This window comes from Hyperolius riggenbachi, chromosome 2 (genome assembly GCF_040937935.1).
Source record: "Hyperolius riggenbachi isolate aHypRig1 chromosome 2, aHypRig1.pri, whole genome shotgun sequence".
Classification (NCBI taxonomy): domain Eukaryota; kingdom Metazoa; phylum Chordata; class Amphibia; order Anura; family Hyperoliidae; genus Hyperolius; species Hyperolius riggenbachi.
In genome coordinates, this window is record NC_090647.1 from 335,368,482 (window position 1) to 335,392,045 (window position 23,564).

At 44.2% G+C, this 23,564-nt stretch overlaps 1 protein-coding gene across 1 annotated transcript; it reads right to left on the reverse strand.

Annotated features, from left to right (window-relative positions):
- Window positions 1-1,531: 1,531 nt before the first annotated feature.
- On the reverse strand, window positions 1,532-21,907 carry UQCC2 (ubiquinol-cytochrome c reductase complex assembly factor 2). Its single transcript, XM_068266142.1, has 3 exons — window positions 21,730-21,907; window positions 8,280-8,354; window positions 1,532-1,561 (listed from the first exon to the last, which is right to left on the reverse strand). Exons 1-3 carry the CDS (start codon window positions 21,865-21,867, stop codon window positions 1,532-1,534), a joined length of 243 nt encoding a protein of 80 aa, XP_068122243.1. The 5' UTR covers window positions 21,868-21,907.
- Between the last annotated feature and the right edge of the window lie 1,657 nt (window positions 21,908-23,564).

Here is a 23,564-nt window from a genome sequence, read left to right on the forward strand (position 1 = left end):
ATGTATGCTTCGAACTTATTTAATTTTTTGGGTGGGGCAAAGTTTAACCCTTTATCTAGAAGAGTCAACTGCTGTTTATTGAGGGGAATCCCACTGATGTTGAAAATTCCCGTCCCTTTTGGTCTCGATCTCATCTGTTGTTTGATCCCCCCTCTCTTCCCTCGTCTATTCTTCCTTGTCCCCCTCCCCAATCGTTGTCCTGCTGTGTCTGTTGATAGTCCCATCCATCTCTCTGGTCTAACCCTAAAAAACGCTCTTCATTTTCAATTTCCTCATTGTAATCCTCCAATGGTTCATATCTATTGGATAGGGGAACCTTATTGTAATTTCTGGGTTCTCGCTCTTCATTGGGATTTCTATTTCTTAGATTATAATGTCGAATCCCATATCTAGGTTGTACCCCCCTGGGTTGTGGATTTCCCCCCGGTTGGGGTCCCCCCCTATTTTGAGTTCTGGGTGGGGGCAAGTTCCATTCATAGTTGTTTTGCTCTTCCCATCTATTTAGTTCCCAATGATTACGCTTTACTTTGGGGTATCTTTTAGGTGTATCCTGCCCATCATACCTAGGGTTGGGATTGGGCCTTATTTGCTCTTTAGGGGGCATCTTTGGGACAGGGCCCGGTTGTGGGGCTATATTCGCCCCTGTTTCCCCGGATCCTTGGGGGGCAGGTTGTGCTTTGGGTTCATTCCCTTCCGGGGGTGTTAGTTTGTTTGTACCCTGCCATTTGTAGGCTGTTTTATTTTTATATTCCCCCCAATCATTAATAAATCTCCTTTGCCTGACCTCCATCACTTCTTTTTCGTTTTGCGTTAGCTTAGAGACCATTACTTCCATTTCTTTTTTATATATTTCTCTTTCTTTATATGGTTGCATGTTAGTTTTTATGTCCTCAATCTGTTTCTCAATTCTTTCCAACCTATGCTGCTTACGTTTGACCAAGATCCTCAGCAAGTCCACTGCACTTTTATTCAAAAACTCCCCCAACTCTTTGTCATTTACTTCACTATTTTCCCCATCATTAGCCAATATGTCCCATCTATATCTCCTGGGGACCAGATCTTCCTCTATATATCTATTATAGCTGGCAATGTCCCACCACGCTATCTGTTCTTTCGTCATAAGGCTATAAAGATTTTTAAAGTTGGTTTCCATCGTTTCTATTTTTTGTACAGATCCTGGTTCCTTAGAAAATATCAGATTGAGATCAATCGAATCTCGGTTCCGCATGCTGAAGACATCCATAATTAAATATTTTAGGCTGCTGCTGCCCTCTAATAGCTGGTACTATTAATGGAATAACAATGAATATACAAGGCTGCGCTGCCCACTCAATCCTATCACAATTTGCAACACCAATCTCCCAAATCCCCTTCTCAGTTATTTGTATCTTATCAGTCCAATACTGCAGTTTCCAGAAACAGTTCCTGTGTCTCAATGTTTCCACAGGTTGATATTCAGAGCTTACTGCAGCCAAGTTTACTGTAATTTGTAGTGGGATCGCTGTGTCAGGGTTCCAGATGTCAGAATATGTCAAGTAGATGAACTGCGCTCTCCACCTTCCTATAAAACAACATACAAATGGCACATAGCGTGACTCCATACACATGCACTTTGCCACATACAGTCAATCACCACTGTGACAATTGTGCTCGTGTCACACTCGTGTATCCACTCCCAATATAGATTGCGCTCACCAAATAGCAACCACCTCAGAATCAGGTGGGTCTAGCGTATTTTTCATACATAAGCTCCAGGCATATTTAAAATCTTCAATGATCTGTTTAATGTCACTTCGCTCCTCTCCGGAATCATGAAATTGTAAAACACATAAAATACATCATAGTGTAAAACTGCATAAAAAAGCACGATAGCCCGCGCAATGAATGCGCACTCACTTATATCTTCTTGTCATATGGCACATCAAATAGGCGGCAGCGAGATCTGTCCTGGCCTCCGGGCATGGGGTGAACGGCGTCCCGTGTCCCTCCTGGTAACCCTTTCGCCTGGTCTGCGCTGACTCGCGTCCTCCTCGCTAAGCTGTTCCTCAAACACTTCCTAGTGCAGTGACGTCAGACGCGCCGGCCGTAGCTCCGCCCTACGCGTTTCGTCTAGTCAGACTCATCAGGGGCTGACGTCACTGGCGCGCTCCGTCCTCTTATACTGCACTACTAGTTCTATTGATGGAAACTTAGATGGAAAATATGTCCCCAGACTTAGGACTCCAAAAACATGGATGCCGGCTTTCTTTTGAAAGACACTAAACACCTTTTACAGAGAATGTCTAACATCACTTTACAGCCAGGAGACTTGTTAGTCACGGGGGATGTAACCTCATTATATACTGTTATCCCACATGAACAGGGGATAAAAATAGTGGGTGAGGCCTTAAAGTCAGGTGGGGATTTGAAAGAGGTACAAGTTAAATTTATTTTGGATATATTGAGATATTCATTAACCCACAACTACTTCTGGTATCAAAATAATTACTACTTACAGAACACTGGCTGTGCCATGGGGGCCAAATTTGCCCCCAGTGTGGCAAACCTCTATACGGGGAAGTGGGAGGAGGAGATTTTACAATTAAATGGAGCAGGGAACGTCATTGCATGGAATAGGTTCATTGACGACCTTTTCATGATTTGGAGAGGCCCAAGAGGAGAATTAGATTCGTTCTGTACTTTGATGAATGAGCACTGGCCAGAGGTTAAATTATCACTTAATATTGATGCTAAAAAAGTGGAATTTTTGGATCTGGTGATTAGGGTTGAGGGCACAGAATTGGTGACTAGTACATTTTTCAAGCCCACAGATAAAAATGGCTACATTCCCAAAGAAAGTTGTCACCACAATCGATGGCTGGATAACATCCCTAGAGGCCAACTGATGAGGATAAGACGTAATTGCTCCCAAGTAGAGGAATATAGAGAACAGAGTAAAATATTAACAAAAAGATTTATGGAGAAAGGATATGATAGGAGGGTGTTACAGAAAGAAGTGGAAGAGATAGCTAAAATGCCACGAGAAAGTTTACTGGAGAATAAAAATAAGGCAGAAAGAAAATGGAGGGAGTTTGACATAGTGTTGGACTATAATAACCAGTACAGAGATCTGGAAAAAATTATCTAAAAAAACTGGAATATATTAAAGTTGGACCCCACCCTCCAGAAGGCAATTCCAGATAAACCGAGGTTCATCTATAAGAGGGCCCCAAATTTGAGATCCAAACTGGTCACCAGCTTCATTGACCCCCCCAGAATTAATTCCAGTAATTTACTGGGTCAAAATGGCTTTTTTCCATGTAGAAGTTGTAAGGGGTGCAAAGAGGCCACCACCAATAGAGGGCAATACGTGACGTCCAGAAATACTGGCAAAGTATGGAATATCAAGCAGTGTATTACATGTAAGACGGTGGGGGTAGTTTATATACTGTGGTGCCCATGTGGGATGGAGTATATTGGGAGGACCACCAGAGCCCTTTATAAAAGAATAGGGCAGCACATATACAATATATCTAAAGGTCTGCAGACACAGTGTCTCCAACCACTTCAGAATAGCCCATGGGTCAGACCCAAGTGGCCTCAAGTTCATGGGTATTGAAAAGTATGTTAAGAAATGGAGAGGATCTAGCATGCTGAAAGAAATTTCAAAAGCAGAGGGCAAATGGATTTATAATTTAGGAACACTACACCCAAGGGGCCTGAACATTGAGTTCGACCTTAATTGTTATATCACGACTGATTATTGATACGGTACCGATGACAGTTGGGGGGGGGGGGGGGGAGGAGGGGGGTGGATTATATGCAGGGGTATAATGTGAACCGGCAAATAAGGGTCACATGTGCTGGGGAGGAGGAAAGGTTGATGACAGGGCATCAATTTATGTTGAATCCCCAAACAGCCACTAGAGTACCATAGCCCTTAATTTGTGGATATGGGGCACCTATCACATATCGCACTAAGCACGGTAATAAATACACAGCAGGTTGTAAATACAGGCCAAAACAGACCTTGTATCATTTAACATGTAAAAAAATTAGAAGCGTAAATTGCACACAATGGCCACTGGAGGGCGGTGCAGATATCCTTTATTAAGGTTCACTATGGGGGTTATGATTTAACACGTCACAAATAGAAGCATAAACTGCATAGATTGGCCACTGGAGGGTAGTGCAATATATCATTTATTGAGGTTACCATGGAGATAATGATTTAACATGTCACAAATGGAAGCACAAAATGTATAGATGTGCCACTGAAGGGCAGTGCAGACATTATTTAGTAAAGTTACCATGGGAAGAATGATGTGTGGTTTAATAATGAGTACGGGGGGGGGGGGGGGGGGATATGTATTTTGATTTGGGGGGACAGCGCGATTTGTCACACCCTCCGGGCGAATATGTTTTTAGACGGCTGTCAGTTTTTTAGAGTGATCCCAGTATCAAAGGGATTAATACAAATTAGTAATTCAACAGGTAAGAGCGCAATGAAATACTGAGGCAGCTTTCATATAGACAAGTAGGAATTAGTTTAGTTATTTTGAATATTGAAATTTTGATTTTAGAATCAGGATGGCCACCTAAGCCGGCATCCATGTTTTTGGAGTCCTAAGTCTGGGGACATATTTTCCATCTAAGTTTCCATCAATAGAACTAGTAGTGCAGTATAAGAGGACGGAGCGCGCCAGTGACGTCAGCCCCTGATGAGTCTGACTAGACGAAACGCGAAGGGCGGAGCTACGGCCGGCGCGTCTGACGTCACTGCACTAGGAAGTGTTTGAGGAACAGCTTAGCGAGGAGGACGCGAGTCAGCGCAGACCAGGCGAAAGGGTTACCAGGAGGGAAACGGGACGCCGTTCACCCCATGCCCGGAGGCCAGGACAGATCTCGCTGCCGCCTATTTGATGTGCCATATGACAAGAAGATATAAGTGAGTGCGCATTCATTGCGCGGGCTATCGTGCTTTTTTTATGCAGTTTTACACTATGATGTATTTTATGTGTTTTACAATTTCATGATTCCGGAGAGGAGCGAAGTGACATTAAACAGATCATTGAAGATTTTAAATATGCCTGGAGCTTATGTATGAAAAATACGCTAGACCCACCTGATTCTGAGGTGGTTGCTATTTGGTGAGCGCAATCTATATTTGGAGTGGATACACGAGTGTGACACGAGCACAATTGTCACAGTGGTGATTGACTGTATGTGGCAAAGTGCATGTGTATGGAGTCACTCTATGTGCCATTTGTATGTTGTTTTATAGGAAGGTGGAGAGCGCAGTTCATCTACTTGACACAAACATTTTATTTGGGTAGTTTTGGGAGGGTGGGATGTAAACAATACTTTTATAATGTAAATGGGTGTGGAGTTTTTTTTTTTTCCTTTTAGTTGTAGTTTTACTTTTTGGCCACAAGATGGCGGCCATGAGTTTGTTTACATGACGTCACTCTAAGCGTAACATACGATTAGAGAGACGCATGGGGGACGCTACAGCCAGAAAAAGCAAAGCTTCCGAGAGAAGCTGTCGCTTTTTCAGCGGGGGAGAGGAATCAGTGATCGGGCATCATAGCCTGATTCACCGATTACCTGGCTAACGAACCGCAGGCCCGGAACGTGCGTGCACGCACGCGATCAGCCGCGGGAGCGCGCATGGTTCCTGGACGTAGTTTCTACGTCCAGGAACTAAAATAGGTTAAAGTGGAACTTCAGCCTAAACAAATATACTGTCATTTAGTTAGATTAGCTATGTTAATTAAGATAGATAGGTAATATAATTTCTTACCCACTCTGCTTTAAAAGAACAGGCAAATGTTTGTGATTTCATGGGGGCAGCGATCTTTTTCATGGGGCAGCCAAATTTTTGGTTGCAAGGAGGTGACAGGGAGCATGAGACACAGTTCCAACTGTCCTGTGTCCTGATCACCCCTCCCAGCTGCGCGAGCTAGGCTTCAAATCTCAAATTCAAAATAAAAAAAACAAATTTGCTCCAAAACATCAGAAGAACAACAACATCAGAAATCCCATCATGCTTTGCACAGCATCAGTGAAACTGTTAAAGAAACACAAAGCCTTTTCAGTGCTGCTGAGTAGATTTTTAGTCTGGGGTTCACTTTAAGTTGGAAAAAGCAATTACACAAGATTTTCTAACTTGCCCAAGGGATTTTCTAAGGCTAGTTACACACCAGGACGTTGCATTTAGGGGACGTTATAGGGCACATAACGTGCCCCTAACGCAACGCCTGGTGCTCTCTAGTGTGGATGTCAGAGTGAGCCGCATTGTGCAGCTCACTCTGGCGTCCGTGATGCCGTGATGCGTACTCTTGGACGCATGCGGCATCACGTGATCCCGCCCGGCCAATCACCGCACAGAGCGGCCGCTCCAGGAAGTAAACACTGCACGTCACTGAGTGCAGTGAATATTAATTAGCCATGTGCCCGGCCGCTCTCCCCTCCTCCTCAACATGACTGAGCATGTGCAAACAGTCTAACGTGGCTTAGTCGCGGAGAACGCACAGCATGCAGCACTTTGCTGCGTTACAATGTAACGCAACGTGGGCAGTGTGAACAGCCCACTTGTGTTACATTGCTGTGCGTTGGGAGAGCGTTACAGGCTGCACTAACGTGCGCCTGTAACGTCCCTGTGTGCAAGAAGCCTAAAGGTGTATGCACTTTCGTAAAGTTTTCTCTTTTCATTCAGCAGTTGCTCAGTTAAGTGTGCAGACTGCAAATGATCACTTGAGGGAGGTTCCAGAATATTTCATATGAACTAACTTTAGTAAGAAATAGAACAATCAATAAGGAGAGTTGTGAAGGTCACATTTATAACGACTTTCAACGAATACTTAAAAGCAACTTCTAACAAGTTTAAGCAGCAGAAGACAAGGGGGTGGGACCTTTACCTCTGACTGTGGTGGAAATAATTAATTCCAGAGACTCAGACAGCCAAAAGCAAAGTAAAATGAGACGAGGTCACTTCTACATTGGTCAAAGAACCACATTATAATTAAAGTTGCAAGAGATGGGGCCAAGTGTTTTTCTAACAGGAAAAGTTGTATTTAAACATTTTAATAAAATATACTGACATCTCTTGAATTACTGACTTCTAACAAGCGGTTCTCGCTGAAGGAACCCTCCAATCAAGCTTCGTTCATCATATACTCTGTTGCTGTTTCGGTACTGGAACATGTTACACTTGTCCAAAACATCTTAAGAACAAAACTGTCATAGGCCTGAAACACACCAGAGGAGTTTTTCTGAGCGTTTTGAGTTTTTAAATCTGCTGCTAAGGTTATCCTATGTGTCTGTGCACACTGGAGCGATGAGGTTTTGTAAAAAAAACCCATAGCATTACATTGGGAAGAGGTTTTGAAACCTCTAAAAGCTCTTCCCAATGTAATGCTATGGGGTTTTTTACAAAACCTCATTGCTCCAGTGTGCACAGACACATAGGATAACATTAGCAGCAGATTTAAAAACTCAAAACGCTCAGAAAAACTCCTCTGGTGTGTTTCAGGCCATAGAGTGTATTGGATGACTCCTATGTGATGCTATCCTGCTCCTGGCAGTGTGTGCCTCTGGATCCTGTCTCAAGTCATAAGTCATTTAGCCTGACTACATTCCTACTCGTTCTGCTGCTCGTGGGCAGCTACAGAAATCCCTTATGTTTAGGCAAGCATAGTCCATCTAGTGCATGCTTATGAGAAATTCAGCACAAGTTCCTTCATGATTTCCATCACCTAATAAACAAGGCAAACCTACGCAAGGATTCTCCTGTCACCTCCTCGGTACCTGAGCATCAGTTATATTACTTCTTGCAGGCTCCCATACAGTTACAGATACTGGTGCCATACCCTATTACCAACCCTGCCTTGTCTTCCAATTGTTATTTCTTCCTGACGTGTCCCTTAATCTTTCTATCGATTATCCTGAGTGTTGCATACAATCAGTCCCGTTCCACAACTATCCCTCCATCTGCCAGCCTGTATCATGTGCCCCGATCCTGCTACCTTCAGTACTTGCTTAGTCTTTGCCAACCAGGTGGGTGATACAAAGGATTCAGCTCATTTGCCTGATTACAGGACAAAGACCACGGTTACAGAGATTGCCCCACTGGTTCACTTCATCAATGGCTCTAAACGTGTAACACCCAACCTAAAAGGATTTTATTTATATGTGTGCCCGTGATATGTAGTTATTTTTGTCCATCGTCATTTCTTGGCGATTAAGTGTAATTGCATTCTTTGCAACAGCAGGATATAATGTAGCATGCACTGTATTACCTTTTCTCTGTAGTAATTGCTGTTTATCCTGTTCAGGCTCTCATACATTTGGTCACATACTTCCGGATCTTGAATCTACAATGAAGAGAGTAATTGCAAACAATAATTAATTTTTCACGGTGCACTAGTGACAGCACTCGTAACTGCTCACATTTCCCACAGGACTGGAAGAACGCTTATGGTAAAACGTAGAATTTGTAGCAATGACTCTCATTGCCATACTAAGCTAATACATTAATATTGCTAACTCTATTATACAAATAATTCAGCAGTCCTACAGGAACTACAGGATTACAGGAAGACCTCTCACTTCATTAAATAACTTTGTGTAATTGCCTTCTAAAAACAGAAGGAAATTTGCAATAATTCAGTTATAAGTGAACATTTGTGGTTACCCACAATGCCCTACTGAATATGCAAATTATCCCTTTTTGCCCTTGTGAAGCCAAGCAAGCATCCAGAACCGCTGGTTTATAGCAAGCCTATAGCTTTAAGTTTTACACAGCCATATCAAACCCACATGTAGACAGCCTGTTTCGGACTTTTGGTCCTCATCAGTACATGGCAGGGATTGATAAGGCTGCATGAAATAGGGCTTGGACGAGAACAACATTAAACAACATTCATTAAATAGGTTTTCCAATGTATATGTTCAAACAGTACTTCCAGTGTTCACTCCATGCAGAAACAATAAGCAGCCCATACCTACTATGAATAGGTGCTATCCCTGGCCCTGATCACAAAATGCTGGCATTACGACTTGTCCCAAAATAATTAGGCTGTCAACAGACACCCACCATCTCTCTATAAAGGCTCATACACACATCAGACTATAGTCTTTGGAAACTGAAAGATCACAGACCAATCTTACCACCCTTCATGTAGTATGAGAGCCATACTCTACACAGTCTTTTCTATGGAGCTAAACTCCACATCAGAAAAAAATCTTTGCAAGATGCTGCACACACAGATGCTGTACAGACACAAAAGATCAGTATCTGCAAAAGATCTGTTCCTGCCAAAAATCCATTCCTGCAAATTGCAATGATAGTCTATTAGATCTGCAGATCATCATACACACATGATTTAACTGACATTCATCTGCAGATCAAGCAATCATCCGCAGATCTGAAAATCCATCCTGGTGGATCTGATCTGCAAATGAATGTCAGTTAAATCATGTGTGTATGATGATCTGCAGATCTCATAGACTATCATTGCAATTTGCAGGAATGGATTTTTGGCAGGAACAAATCTTTTGCAGATACTGATCTTTTGTGTCTGTACAGCATCTGTGTGTGCAGCATCTTGCAAAGATTTTTTTCTGATGGGGCGTTCAGCTCCATAGAAAAGACTGTGAAGGTATGGCTCTCATACTACATGGAAGGGGGTAATATTGGTCTGTGATCTTTCATTTTCAAAAGACTATGGTCTGATGTGTGTATGTGGCCTTAGACTCTGTCCACAGCTGTAGCTTAGACCAAGATATGAAGGTGGGTGGTAAGACAGTGTAGCAGAGCACCATAGCTCGGTGAATAGCACTTATTTGCTGTGCACTCAGGTTAAGAATATAAACTTGTGTATCAATGGCTTGCAGGTTCCATGAATGTACAAATTTGTTTTGTCTACTCATGAAATATGCCACTTGAAGGTTTACTGCCAGTAATTAAAATGAATAACCTAAGATTAATAGTCATTTGCATTCACACAACAAATGGGCAATTAATGAATAAACCCATACTGAGAGGGATCTTCATCTAACGTCATGCCATAGCAAAACCCTTCTCTTGTCAAATGAATGGTGTGAAGGTTTGTATATGCACAGATTGCTACAGAGCCAAATCCCTTACCAAGATGGGTGCTTCATCCCTTCAGCTGCAGACAAAGCAGGTCTGAGAAATTAATGAGAGCATCTTCTGCTAACAAAGCTGCAAAGCACCTTTTATACCCAGAACTTCTATGGTTGGAATAAGAGGGGTGCAGTGTCCATATTAAACGGGGTATTTGTTTGCTGGGCCATGCAGCATTCTGCCACTGTTGCACTCTGAGGTTGGGGTCTGAAGGACAGAATAGAAGAATCACTGAACACAAACATTGCAAAGACTCCCTTGTGGAGCCACAGATCAAGAAATTATAGGAGAGTCCTGTTCATCGTGTCCCATGTATAAGTGAGCCTGACATTGGAATCATATTGGTTAAAGGACTAATATCAAAGTAACTCAAATTCTAAAAGCCACATTTATTTCCAATAATTACTAGCAAATACAAAGGTTTTTTTTTATCTTTTTATGTTTTATGTGAAAAAGATATTAGATTTACAGAGAACAATTTTCACTGTGGGAATTACTATGGAGGACAGTGTCCATAACATCCAACATACAAAAACAATCTTTACTGGCTGTAATACTGTGACTGGAATCTGTTCAGATTGATAGAAAGCAGAAATATAGCTTCAAATGTGTGTAAATAATCATCAGCTGTTGCTCTGTGTGTTCCTGTTTCTCTCTCTGCCTTGCAGCCTAAAGTAAACCATTTACAGCCAGGAATAGCTCATTCTGAAAGGTTAAAGGGAAGTATCCAAGTAAGTAAAAAAATGCAGGTCCTTCTTTTCAGATCCTTCTCTGTATCTAAAAATCAGTCAGCTGTTCTCATATGATCTGTGACAAAGAAGGCAGGGCAGAAACAAACAGTAAATTATTCCTCTGTGAATAGTGACAGAGAAGTGGAACCTAGCTGCATGGTATAGCTCTAGCCCGATCCCAACACAAATTGTTACAAACAGCTGGTAAACAAGGCTTTTTTTTCACACCGGCTGTGATGAAAGACTCCTGAAAAGCTTTCTAAACTGGCTAAAAGCTCTATAGGTATGTGGGTTTTTAAGAAGAACAGCTTCTTTGATAGCTGTTCTTTAAGTTCCTCAATAAAAGAAATGTAAGGACTCTTTGCTCCCCTCCCCCCCCCTCCAGGAGCACGTAATCCATATATTTGAGAGAGAGAGAGAGAGAGAGAGAGAAAGAGAGAGAGAGAGAGAGAGAAACGTGGGCCCCCAAATCCGATGCTTGTATACCTTGCGCCTCTCTAAAGAGGCCGAGCATAGGAGGGGGGCACACATTGCCCCCATCAAGGTGCCCCTAGTCTGGAGAAAGTACCACCAAATTAAACATGAAGCAACTTTCCCTTAACAGATACTCCAGTCCATCACAGTCCATGAACTAGTTCCTTGAGGGACTACCACCTCTAGACTCAGCCAGGTAATAGGCAACTGCTCTCAGACTGCCGCTATCGGGGATAGAGGTACAGAGTGACTCCATAGCCACTCCCACCGAGAAGTCATCCAGGAGCAACATAAAAACCCTCAATGCTACACAAAAGACCACCTGTGTTCTGTACATAAGTAGGGAGCTGAGTCACCAACCCCTTCAAGGTTTAGAAACACCAACCTAATGAGGTTCTGGTAGGGACCATCAAGCACTGCCACAATGGGTCTATCAGGGGGAGCAATAATACCCTTATGCATTTTCAGCAAAAGGTATAAGAAGGATGGTATAGTTATCCTCCTCCAATGTTAGTCCCTCCTGTTCTTTTTTGGATCCCCCCCCCCCCCCCCTGCAAATAGGCAGTTGGCTTCACGCAGGTATTCTTCTTTTTTCCACATTACAATATTGCCCGTCTTGTCGCTTGGCTTGATTGTATTAGCCAAGCTCTTGATCTTATCCAGAACAAGTCTCTCCTTGGCTGAGAGATTACTAGAAATGGATGGCCTCTGATTTAGCCTCTCCAGATCATCACAAACTCGAACGAGAAATACTTTAACATGCCTATTAAATGACAAGTGGGGCATATCTGTCTAGCTTTCCTGTTCATAGTGATGATGGTCCCTGCATTGTCAGATATGGACTCACCCTGGTCACTATTTTCACCCATGGCGTGGGTGGTTTTGTGTAGGGGGTTTTGCTGACTCAGCATGCAGTTTACCTATTTGGACACAAACTTATCTGCATACTTGAGCGCTTCCAGTAAGTTAACTTTTCCACTTTAATATAAACCGGTACTTTGGGGTAGCTGTTCCTAGCTGTTCCCACCTCTTTAGTAGTTAGGTATGCCTTTTTAGAATAAAAGGGTGGTGCGGCAGTTACTTTCTATGTTTGACGTACCTGTGCGGACAGCCCAATTTTTGGAAGTTTAGCAACAGAGCGTGTGGTAAATCACCAGTTGCTGGGTGCTGAACCAAACAGTATTTGCACAGTTTAGATGGCCTATCCCAAAGTACTCAAACCAACTGAATGTTTGGCAATTCCAGCACAAAGAAGGAAAAAAAGACTAGTTTTGTGATGGTGCAGTAGAAGCAGATGGCAGGGCCACAGAAACTGAACTTAGTAGCAAGGACAGAGTGACCTCGTAGGAGACAAAACAGCAAGAATGGAACTTGGAACACAGCACTATATTTCTGATATCAGTAACTGGAAATATCTAGGCATAAATAATATTACCAGAATTATTATGACCTGTTTGCTCAATACTAATAAACTAATGCTGGGAATACACGTTAAGTTTTTACTTTAGATAGATGGGTTCGATAGATAAATTCCAACCTGTTGGATCTGGTCGATTCTACTTTCGTTTCGATTCTCCTCATTCAAGTGAATGTAATTGATAAGAAAAGATAAGGAATCGAGAGGGGAATCGAGCAGTGAATCGAGAGTAGAATCGATCGAAAGCGAAAACGACGGCAAAAACGAACGCAAAAACGCATCGTGTATTCCCAGCATAACTAGAACTAATAGCAATTACATTTATTCAGCACAAACGGCATGAAGAACAGCGTGTGAAGACCAGTAACCCATAACAAACAAACAAACACATTTTGCTTAATATGGTGCTTAAGCTGCAAAAAATTCTACACAGAATAAGTAAAGTCAGTCATGCAATGAATTTTAGCTATATGGTTCCAAACCTTCACCAGTGGTGGGTAAAAAAAAGCCAGCCAGAATGCAGGTTCTGAGTGACTGAAGGGGCTACTGTGACAGACTACATCACCACCATGAGCAGCTTGTTGTCAAGCTACTTTATCAGATCAAAGACATATTCTGCCCACATACAGAGGTCTTTCATTTCTAGTTGCTAATGCAGGCACTTAACATGTGCAAGTTGTCACATTTTTCCTGTCACATATTAGAAGTGCTCTTTATCTCAACCGCTGGAGGACAACAGCTGTTAACTCTTGTCTTTCCATCAGTTGTGACATGCTGACTCATTATAGCCTCCTTCCATTGACTTTCCTTATTTTATACACCCACACACAAAAAGCAGCATGACTTAAAGAGGAACTGTAGTGAAAATAACATCATAAATACAATTGCTTATTTTTTTTACTATATTACTTTATAGATGATGAGTGTTGCATTTTGAAATTTATCACAGGAGGCAAAATCTTTAGTTCTGCCAGGTGATATCTGCGGAATGTTCATTCCTGTGAGTTCTATGCACAAAGGGAGAAATTGCTTGCTTGGTAGTTGGAAAAGCTGTTATTTGCCACAATGCAACAAGGTTAACAGACAGCAAACTGTCAGGACCTAGGTCATGACATCCCACTATGGGAGGGTTTTAACTACAATATCAGCCATACAGACCTCCCCTGAAAATGTAATGATTTCTCATGGGAAAGGGGGTATCAGCTACTGATTGGGATGAAGTTCAATCCTGGGTTAAAGTTCCTCCATGCTGAGTCTCACAAGATTCACATTTCCTGTGAAAATAACATGCATAGCAGAATTTCCAACAGATATATATATATAAACACACTTTAATTTCCCAATTCTTATTTTTATGCCTGAAAATACTTTAATGATGCCGAAAAATGATGCTCTGATGATTGCTCCATTCATTTACTCTCTGTTCCAAGCCTCTCTCGAGAAGCATGACCATATAGGCACTGCTACTGTACATACTGCAGCAATGCAGGAAGAAGGATCCAGTGAGGTCCTCCAACAATGAGCACTGCCCTATCCATAACCCTGCGGGGAAAGTCACGCAACTCTAAACAAGATAACCCGACAGGCACAAACGGGAAATCAAGCACTCGCGTTACTTTACGCTGAGTCTTTGGGGATCTGATCCGTCATCATCATCGCACAACGCTAAACAATGCATGATGGCGCGCATGTACCCACGTTGTGAGATCACGGAAACTATTGCTCGTCACTCAAAAAGAATTACAGATCTTCGGAAAAATCATCAGGGAGATTGTGCGGTGGGTACCGGCCTTACGCTCCGCGTAATGAGGGAAATAGGTTACTAGTGCACAACAACACAGCATCTCTCCTCCAGGGCAGGAGGAATTTGTACTTCAATCCCTTCACTACAAAGCCTTCACTATTTGTTACAAGTTTACCGGTATGCTCTAAAACATAATATGGTACTTATGTATTATTTGACTTCCCCTATTTAAGATATGTATTCCCCTTCGTAAATTGATGCATTTTTGTAAAGTTGAAAATCTTGGCTTTCATTTGCACTATGCCCCACGTCTGTGCGATGCACCATCCCTGAGCTACAGGGTGTTGAATGAGGGTGTCTACTGCACCTGGCTGCCCGCAGCACTAACTTGGCAACCCCAGTTTCCAGCCCGAAACCCAGGGAGTGCGTGAGGATCCTAGAGTTAGAATAAAAAGATGTCCGAGTGAAGTGAGAACTGGGCCCACAGCCCAGTAAAATGGGGAATATCACTTTAAAAGGAGTGGATGCCTCTCATTCAACACCCCCTAACTAAAGCTGGCCACTAACGGTCCAATTTCTAGCGAAAAATCGTTCGAGCGATCAGAAATTCTGATCGGATTGGTTGTAAATAATCGCCATTGATGGACACAATCGATTATGAACGAGTGAAAAAAATGTCGAACGAAAATTTTGATTTTCTTGGTGGTCGTGATAGATAGGAAGCAATGATTGGTTAGTTGATGGTGCAGTGAACGATTTTTCATCCGATCAGAATTTCTGATCGCTCTAACGATTTTTCGCTAGAAATTGGACCGTTAGTGGCCAGCTTAAGGAACAGTGCATCAGACCGACACGGGGTATAATGAAATCCAAGACTTTCAACCTACCAATGTGTAAATGGAGGTTTCCAAAGGAAGCAAGTACCCACAATATTCACATCCACAAGCTCTACATGCACAAAATCATAAAATACACATCCAGCACTGATACAGGCTAAAACAGCTGTCAGGAATCTGGATTAAATGGTTCTGTAAAACTAGAAACTATTGGTGTTCTATAAACCGGAAGATCTGCATGCACAAAATGCTTACATTATAAAATAATGATTTGTGCAGCTCTGCCTGTTGTCCTGAAAAGATGTACCCAACTTTTTGGACACATGCTGGAAGTACAGTATTAACTCAGAGATACTTTCTCGGTTCACACTAGAGCTAGATCTCCAATGGCCAACAGGAGCAGACAGTGTAGTGTCCGGTCATATGGTCAGTTGTGGTCCAGTGCAGATGTGTTTTCATCATAGGCTTTTATGGGAAATGCATCTGCTGTCCGGTAACTATCATGCAGGTTCTAATTCTGTGTTCTGCTACTGCAACGGATCCATTGCAGACTGACAAGAGTGAATGGATCCTATAATAACTATAGGATGCATCGATTGTCAGTTTTCCAATGCGGCAAAATGGAGAAAAAATGTCAATTTTGTGCTATAGTGGGAATGGTGCCTTACAAAGGCAGCATGGTACTTTGCATCTTCCAGGATAGTAATAGACTGATCGTGAGAGTGGTGGCAAGGACTTGTTTACATTTTTAGTACAATTTGTAAGTAAAAAATTGTGAACAAGTATGTGAGCAAACAGTACATGTAATAAATAATTGCAAATGTTAGCGCGCAGTTACCTTTTTTAAAGTGGACCTGAACTCTTGCACAGGACAGAAGGAAAACGTATAGAAATGCACTGTATATGTATTTAGAGTGTTTAGCTTGTCTAATTACCCCCCCCCCCCCACACACACACACACACACACACCTGTGACTAAGCACAAGTTGCAATTTGTTCCCTCAGCTGTGTCAGCACCTGCCATGGTAGTGAGCTAATTGGCAAACACAGGATGTTAACAAAATGTCTGCTTCCATAAAAGCTGGAAGGAAAAACACTGCAGATTTATTGCAGGATTTGTATTAACTATAACAAATGTTTTTCTTTAAAGGTTATTATGCTGTTGCATATCATATAGAGCAGAGAGGAAGTTCTGAGTACAGGTCCACTTTAAGAACAAAATGGAACAAACCAAATAGAGAGTGTAGCCTGTCCAAAAGGTTGGACACCCTTACACTTGTCTAGTAATGGACATTTTCTTCCAAGTGCGCAGTCTCTTATTACCTCATAAGGACCCTAGGTGTTATTTTCACATCTTGTCAATAAAATGCCTTTTAGACCACAAGCAAGCAAGAAAATACTCAAACTACCAGTCATTTTAATAGTACTTTTTCACCTTCCTTTTGGTACCTTTTAATTTGCAAACTGATGAAGTTATTTTAAAGGCAAAATAAAAAATTATGCCCTAGGCGAAAACTTAGGAGAAAAAGTGAATTGCTTAGGACCTGTTCACAGCAAACGTATTTGCCTGAGGGAAGGGTAAAAAACGGCAGATTTTTTCCGCGGACGAATCTACATTTTTGTGCGGCAGCCAGCTGGGACTGCCAGACATAGGGAATTGCATGTGATGTGCAAAAGAAAAAGCAGTAGTGCCAGCTTTTTTGGCCACCACAGGAAAGCGCACATTGCTCCCACTGCGCTGCGATTGTGCATTGTGATCTGTGTGCATCTGTATTTTCATGTTGTGGAAAGAGCAAGCATTTTGAAGCCAGTGTGACCCCTGCCTTAGTGTATAAATGCATGTATTGTGTGTCGAAATTTTGTGCAGTGTTTGAACCATAACTAGGGTCCATAGAGGTGTCTTCCTATAATACCTTTATTAATAGAAACATGTAGAGAAGGGGATATGCAGTAGGGCTGCACGGTTTTTCGGTTTAAAACCGAAACCGTGGTTCGTGGCAAGACGATCTGCTGATGGTCAGTACTTTCGGTTTTTCGGTCCGCTGTCTGCCTTGCTTCTGGCCCCGCTGTGCGCGGATTGGCCAGAAGCAGTGAATATGCATAAGTGTTAATGAGCGGGGGGGCGGATCCACTAGAGCGAGCGGCCGGGCACATCATACAGCATTACCGATCACTGGCTAGCGATGGAATGACGGCAGTGGTAGGTGGAGCTGTACAGAGCATACAGCTCCGCCTACCGCTGCCGTCATTCCATTGCTAGCCAGTGATTGGTAATGCTGAATGTGCCCGGCCGCTCGCTCGAGAGGGTCCGCCCCCCGCTCATTAACACCTATACATATTCACTGCTTCTGGCCAATCCGCGCACAGCGGGGCCAGAAGCACGGTATTACACACAGCAAACGGGCAGTGCGGACTGGGCATTGCGGACCGTGGTGAACCAACACCATGCTTCTGGCCCCGCTGTGCGTGGATTGGCCAGAAGCAGTGAATATGTATAGGTGTTAATGAGCGGGGGGCGGACCCTCTCGAGCGAGCGGCCGGGCACATACAGCATTACCAATCACTGGCTAGCAATGGAATGACGGCAGCGGTAGGCGGAGCTGTATGCTCTGTACAGCTCCGCCTACCGCTGCCGTCATTCCATTGCTAGCTAGTGATTGGTAATGCTGAATGTGCCCGGCTGCTCGCTCGAGTGGGTCCGCCCCCCCGCTCATTAACACTTATACATATTCACTGCTTCTGGCCAATCCGCGCACAGCGGGGCCAGAAGCACGGTATTACACACAGCAAACCGGGCAGTGCGGACTGGGCATTGCGGATCGTGGTGAACCAACACACCCCCAACCCCCCCACCACCACCACTGCCCCAACGTGCGAAAAAGCAGGATGTGAAAAAAAAAAAAATCGAGGGAAAATCGAAATTGCAATTTCTGAGAGAAAAATCGCAATTTCGATTTTTCCCTAAAATCGTGCAGCCCTAATATGCAGGCTGCCATCTTTAGACTGGCTGTCACCCTGTGTAAGTGATCCTGGCTGACTTCACTGGCCGCAACAGTGAGGACACACACACAATGAAGAATGCTAACTATAGAAACTCCAGGCACCACAGCTTCCAGCATGGCACCAGCGCACCCAGCATGCCCAATAGAGGCACCACAAGCACCCAGCATGGCACCACACAGCATTCTACATGCCCCATAGAGGCACCCAGCATTAGCATTGAGCCACAGCACCCAGCATGCCCCATGGAGGAACCATAGCACCCAGCATGCCCCCATAGAGGCACCACAAAATCCAGCATGCCCCCAATTGATGCACCACAGCTCCCAGCATGCCCTCATTGAGGCACCACAGATTCCAGGATGAGCCCACAGAGACACCACAGATCCCAGGATGAGCCCATAGAGACACCACAGCTCCCAGCATAACCCCATAGAGCAGTGGAGCCTCTATGGGGGCATGATGGGAGCTGTGGTGCATCAATGGTGGGCATGCTGGGTACTGTGATGCCTCTATGGGGGCATGCAGGAAGTTGTAGTGCCTCAATGGAAGGCCCGTGAGAGCATGGGAGGGGATCAACTAGAAGAATGCTACAGGGGAACTGCCAAATAACCAGGCAGCAGGCCAGGTATCTCTGCCTAGTTATGTTAAGTGACACTGCCTATTTTATTAATGGAGTGGGGGCTTCATCCAACATTGTGCTGGGCAGGCCTACTTAGCCCACTGTTAAAGAGATCCCGAGGCGGTTCCTTGGGGGGCAGATGATCGTGTTGAAAAGCTGTGGATGGGCACGCCTCTGTGAGGATCGGGTGCCTGCTATTGTGACCTAGGCAGGTATCACTTCACAAAGTACTTCTCCAATATATTAGCACACTGAATTCGTTGGGAACATGCTCTTTATTGAGCCATCAGTATCCACAAGAAAGTAGCCAACAATTGTTTTGGGGGTCTCGCTAAAGGAGGCCCTGCGAGGCCCCCAAAACAATTGTCAGCTACTTTCTTGTCGATACTGATGGCTCAATAAAAAGCGTGTTTCCAACGAATTCGGTGTGCTGATATATTTGAGAAGTACTTTGGGGGACAGATGGGACACAGAGAAATGTTCTCTGCCTCATGACATCCCTCTGTGTGCCCCCACCACCGCGCATTAGCCCCCCCAAATTTAGCAACAATATTTGTCGCTATCTCAGAGGGTAATGGGAAGAGGGGGATTCCCTGCTCAAACCGCCCACTAGGGGCATTCAAGCAGGATTTCCAGAGCTGCCACTGTGCAGCTCTCTCCCTGGCTGCGCCCCCTGTGCACAGAAAGTTGGGGTATGGCTAAAGATGTGGCAGGGCTTAGAGCCCTTTTCCACTATCCTGCTTTTGCGATCGGATTCAGATTGCTAACAAATCGCAAAACACAGGGTACAGTAAAACTAATGGAAACTGCAGCTGCCATTTCCATTAGTGCGATCCGATTGCAGCGCGATTTTGGCCCAAGCGCAATTGTCATCCTGTTGCGTTTTGGATGCGATTGAGCTATACTATATTGATGAAATTTGCCTTCTTAGTGGATAAAGGGATAGTTTGAATATTCAGTAGTGGTGCATTGTGGGTAACCACAAATGTTCACTTATAGCTGAATTTTTTTTAAAGTTTTAAGAAGGCAAATTTCACCAAGCATTGCTTATTAGTAGGAGGGCTTTTCGGGCTCTTTTGTCCCCCTATACATTCCTAGTGGTTTGGGTCACCCTGAGCTGCTTGGTTACTCTGTTCTACTATATTGGAGTAAAGTAGCTCAATTGCATTAGTGGAAATTGGTTTGAAACGTGACTGGGATAGTGATTGCATATCATATTGGAAAACAGACCTTAGCGTCCCATTTTTGCTGGCTCCAAAAGTTGTGAGGTATCCTGTTAGGGCCCGTTCAGATCACAAATGCGGATGGCCATGCGTGCGGAACGCGTGCGGACCGCAACGCGTACAAACGCATGGCCATCCGCGTTTGTGTGCGTTGCGTGGCTGATCCCATCACTGAAAAGTGAATGGGACAGCCACGCGTTTTAGCAAAATCTGCGTGCAGCATGCGTTCCCGGACCGCACAGGTCCAGAACGCATGCAGTGTGAACATCAGACATTGCACTCTATGCAATGTCTGATGTCGTGCGTAGCGGCCACCTGCACGCGTTTCCAAAACGCGACTGGAAACGCGTGCAGTGTGAACGGGCCCTTAGGGCAGTTTCTAGGCTACATTGCACCCAGGGCGAGGGTGTAAAAATTGTGTCCCCCACCCCTGAGTACTCGGGAACCCTTACTCTTTAGGGACAGTCACACAGCCACAGGTCACAAGTACATCTGCCTACTTACTAGTGACCAGCCGCTCATCCAGGAGGAAGCAGGGACCAGGAGAACACACAGGCAAAGAGAGCCTGGAAAGCCGACTCCTCCATGGGCTCTGCACACTGACGACCTGCAGTATCGCTACAGGACATCATGCGTCATCATTAAAGATTTCGGCGATCATCTCACCCTGTACTACTTCCGGGTCGCTATGACCCGAAGTAGTACGCCTGCGCTGGCCCGGCGGTGCGCGTCCTAGATCGCGCTCCTGTTGCCGGGCACTTTCTGCGCATGTGGTCATGCTCATGCGCAGAGTGCCCAGCAACAGGCGCGCTATCAAAGACGCGCACCACCGGGCTAGCGCAGGTGTACTACTCCGGGTTATAGCGACCCGGTAGTACAGTGCCCACAGAGATTCGCCCACGAACGGTTCGGGCCATCTCTAGTCATCATGCGGTGGTGACGTTATGATGATGACTTGATGTCTGACGCAAGCAGCCCAGGAGTCAAGGAAGATGATTGCACTGGTAATCATCTTCTTCCATTTTACTGCACTGCACATCACCAGGTCCCTAGCGGTTATATCCTTCTGCCCCCCTTCTTCTACTTGCTGGTCTGCGCCCAGGGCAGTCACCCTGCCCAAGAAACTGCTCAGTATGCTGTTCCATGTGAGGTTTCCCACTAGGGCACCACAAATAGCCTAGCATTGAAAAGGGCAGCATTACAATGCAAACATCAATGCATGCAGCAGTGCAGCACAGATGTGTGCTCTGTCTGATGTTCCTGTGTAGTTGCTGAAATCAGCTCAGCAACTGTGCCCGGGCTCAAAGTGCTGACAAGATTCCCCAAAGCTTTCCAGACATTTACACTGATGCTGCAACATCTCCTGCAACACACAGTGGCAAACGCCACTCTATAGTAATTACACCAACATTCGCAGCGACCTCTGGCGGATATGCCAAATTAATAACATCCCTGCCACGCTATGGACTATCTGCCGCCCCCTTGCGGTCGCTTGTGGTCACGTGTCCCTTTGACCCTGGCATCATGTACAGTGTTCTCCACATAGCATGTACCTGCGTGTTCTCTCCTTCCCGAAACACTTGCGCCACCCGCTGCCTCAGATAAGCTCCCAAGTCCCGGCCCCGCCTGGATTCGTCCACCGGCCATTCTTCGCATAATTTTAGAAATCGGCGATACCGTGCAGCAGCCATTTCCCTGTACGTCACTCCCGCCTACTATCGAATCAGAAACGAGGGCGGGAGCATCCAGCGCAGATGGGCCAGTAGAAAGCAGGAGCCATGCTTGGTAGGCGTGTCCTGGGTAAGTGTGTTATGTATCTTACGGTGATAACATGCTGCTAGGTAGAGGGGCGAAGTCAGTCGTTCGTTCGTATAGATGCAAGCTTGACGTGATACAGCAGCGTTTCTAATCAGCACTGTTAGTGCCAGTACTGCTGTGTATATATATATATATATATATAACTGTATATATGACAGACTAAGCCAAGTACATCTTGTGGATAACTGCACGTCAAATAGCTGCTAATAACACATAGCTTACGAGGGCTCCATTATTGTCCATAAATGCTTTTCAAAGCAACACACTAAAGACATGGATCAGGTCATTTTCTTTGTTTTAGAGCTTTCTGTAATAGAATGACAGTTACAGGTGAAGGACCAGCCCGGTGCAGTGGAATTGAACAATAAAAACAGTAATTTTCCTACACTGTTGAGTTCTTGGAAACAAGTCAGTTCACTGCTCTTCGTTGTACCTTTTTAGCAAGACACTTTAAATGTTATATAGTTCCAATGTTTTAGCACATTATGACTAATTTACAGGAGAACTTTAATTTGCATACTTTTAGCTGCCACCTCCTTACCATCCTACTGATTCCATATAACTGCATTTCCTCACGGTGTTTATACAGCGGAGTGAAGGAGTACCAATTTACCAGTTTCGTACCAGTTTCGTACCAATTTACCAGTTTCGTACCAGTTTCGTACCAATTTGGTGCCACAGGCAAGGTAACCTGTGTCACCCCCCCTCCTGCATAGTGGCTGGCAGGTAGTTATAGACAGGTTGTAGTAGCGGACAAGTATTGATCATTAAACTAGTGGCTGGCAGTTAACCTTTGTAAGATTCTAGTGGCTGGCATAGTGATCGGTAGATTGTACTGCCCGAGAGGTAGTCATTGGTAGATGGTAGTGGCCAGCAGGTAGTGAAAGGTAGATTGTAGTGGCTGGCAGGTAGTGGTAGATAGGCTGTAGTGGCCGAGAGGTATTATTATTTTATTATTGTTTAGTATTTATATAGCACCAACATCTTTCGCAGCAGTGTACAGAGTATTTTGTCTTGTCACTTAACTGTCCCTTAGAGCGGCTTACAATCTTATCCCTACCGTAGTCATATGTCCATGTATGTATTGTGTAGTGTAAGTATCGTAGTCCAGGGTCAATTTTAGGGGGAAGCCAATTAACTTATCTGTATGTTTTGGAGTATGGAAACTGGAGCTCCCGGAGGAAACAAACACAGACACAGAGATAATATACAAACTCTGTGCGGATAGTTTCCTGGCTGGTATTTGAGCTTGGGACCCAGCGCTGCAAGGTGAGAGAGCTAACCACTACGCCACTGCGCTGTTGTAGTAATAGGTTGATATCATTCTTCACAAAAAATTTTCATGTCTGTACGATATGTGGAAGTAGATGAGGATAGCCCCTTATTACTTGCTTACGTTTATGCAGTGGCGTACCTATGGTATTTGAAACCTGGTGCTGATGATTATTTACAGACACCCCCCTTCCCAAAGGAGGAGGAGTGTGTGCCGTGAAAAAAACAACACAGGCCTTCAATCATCCTGAGATCTCTTTTTATTGTAGCCCCACATAATGACACACACTCACAGCAA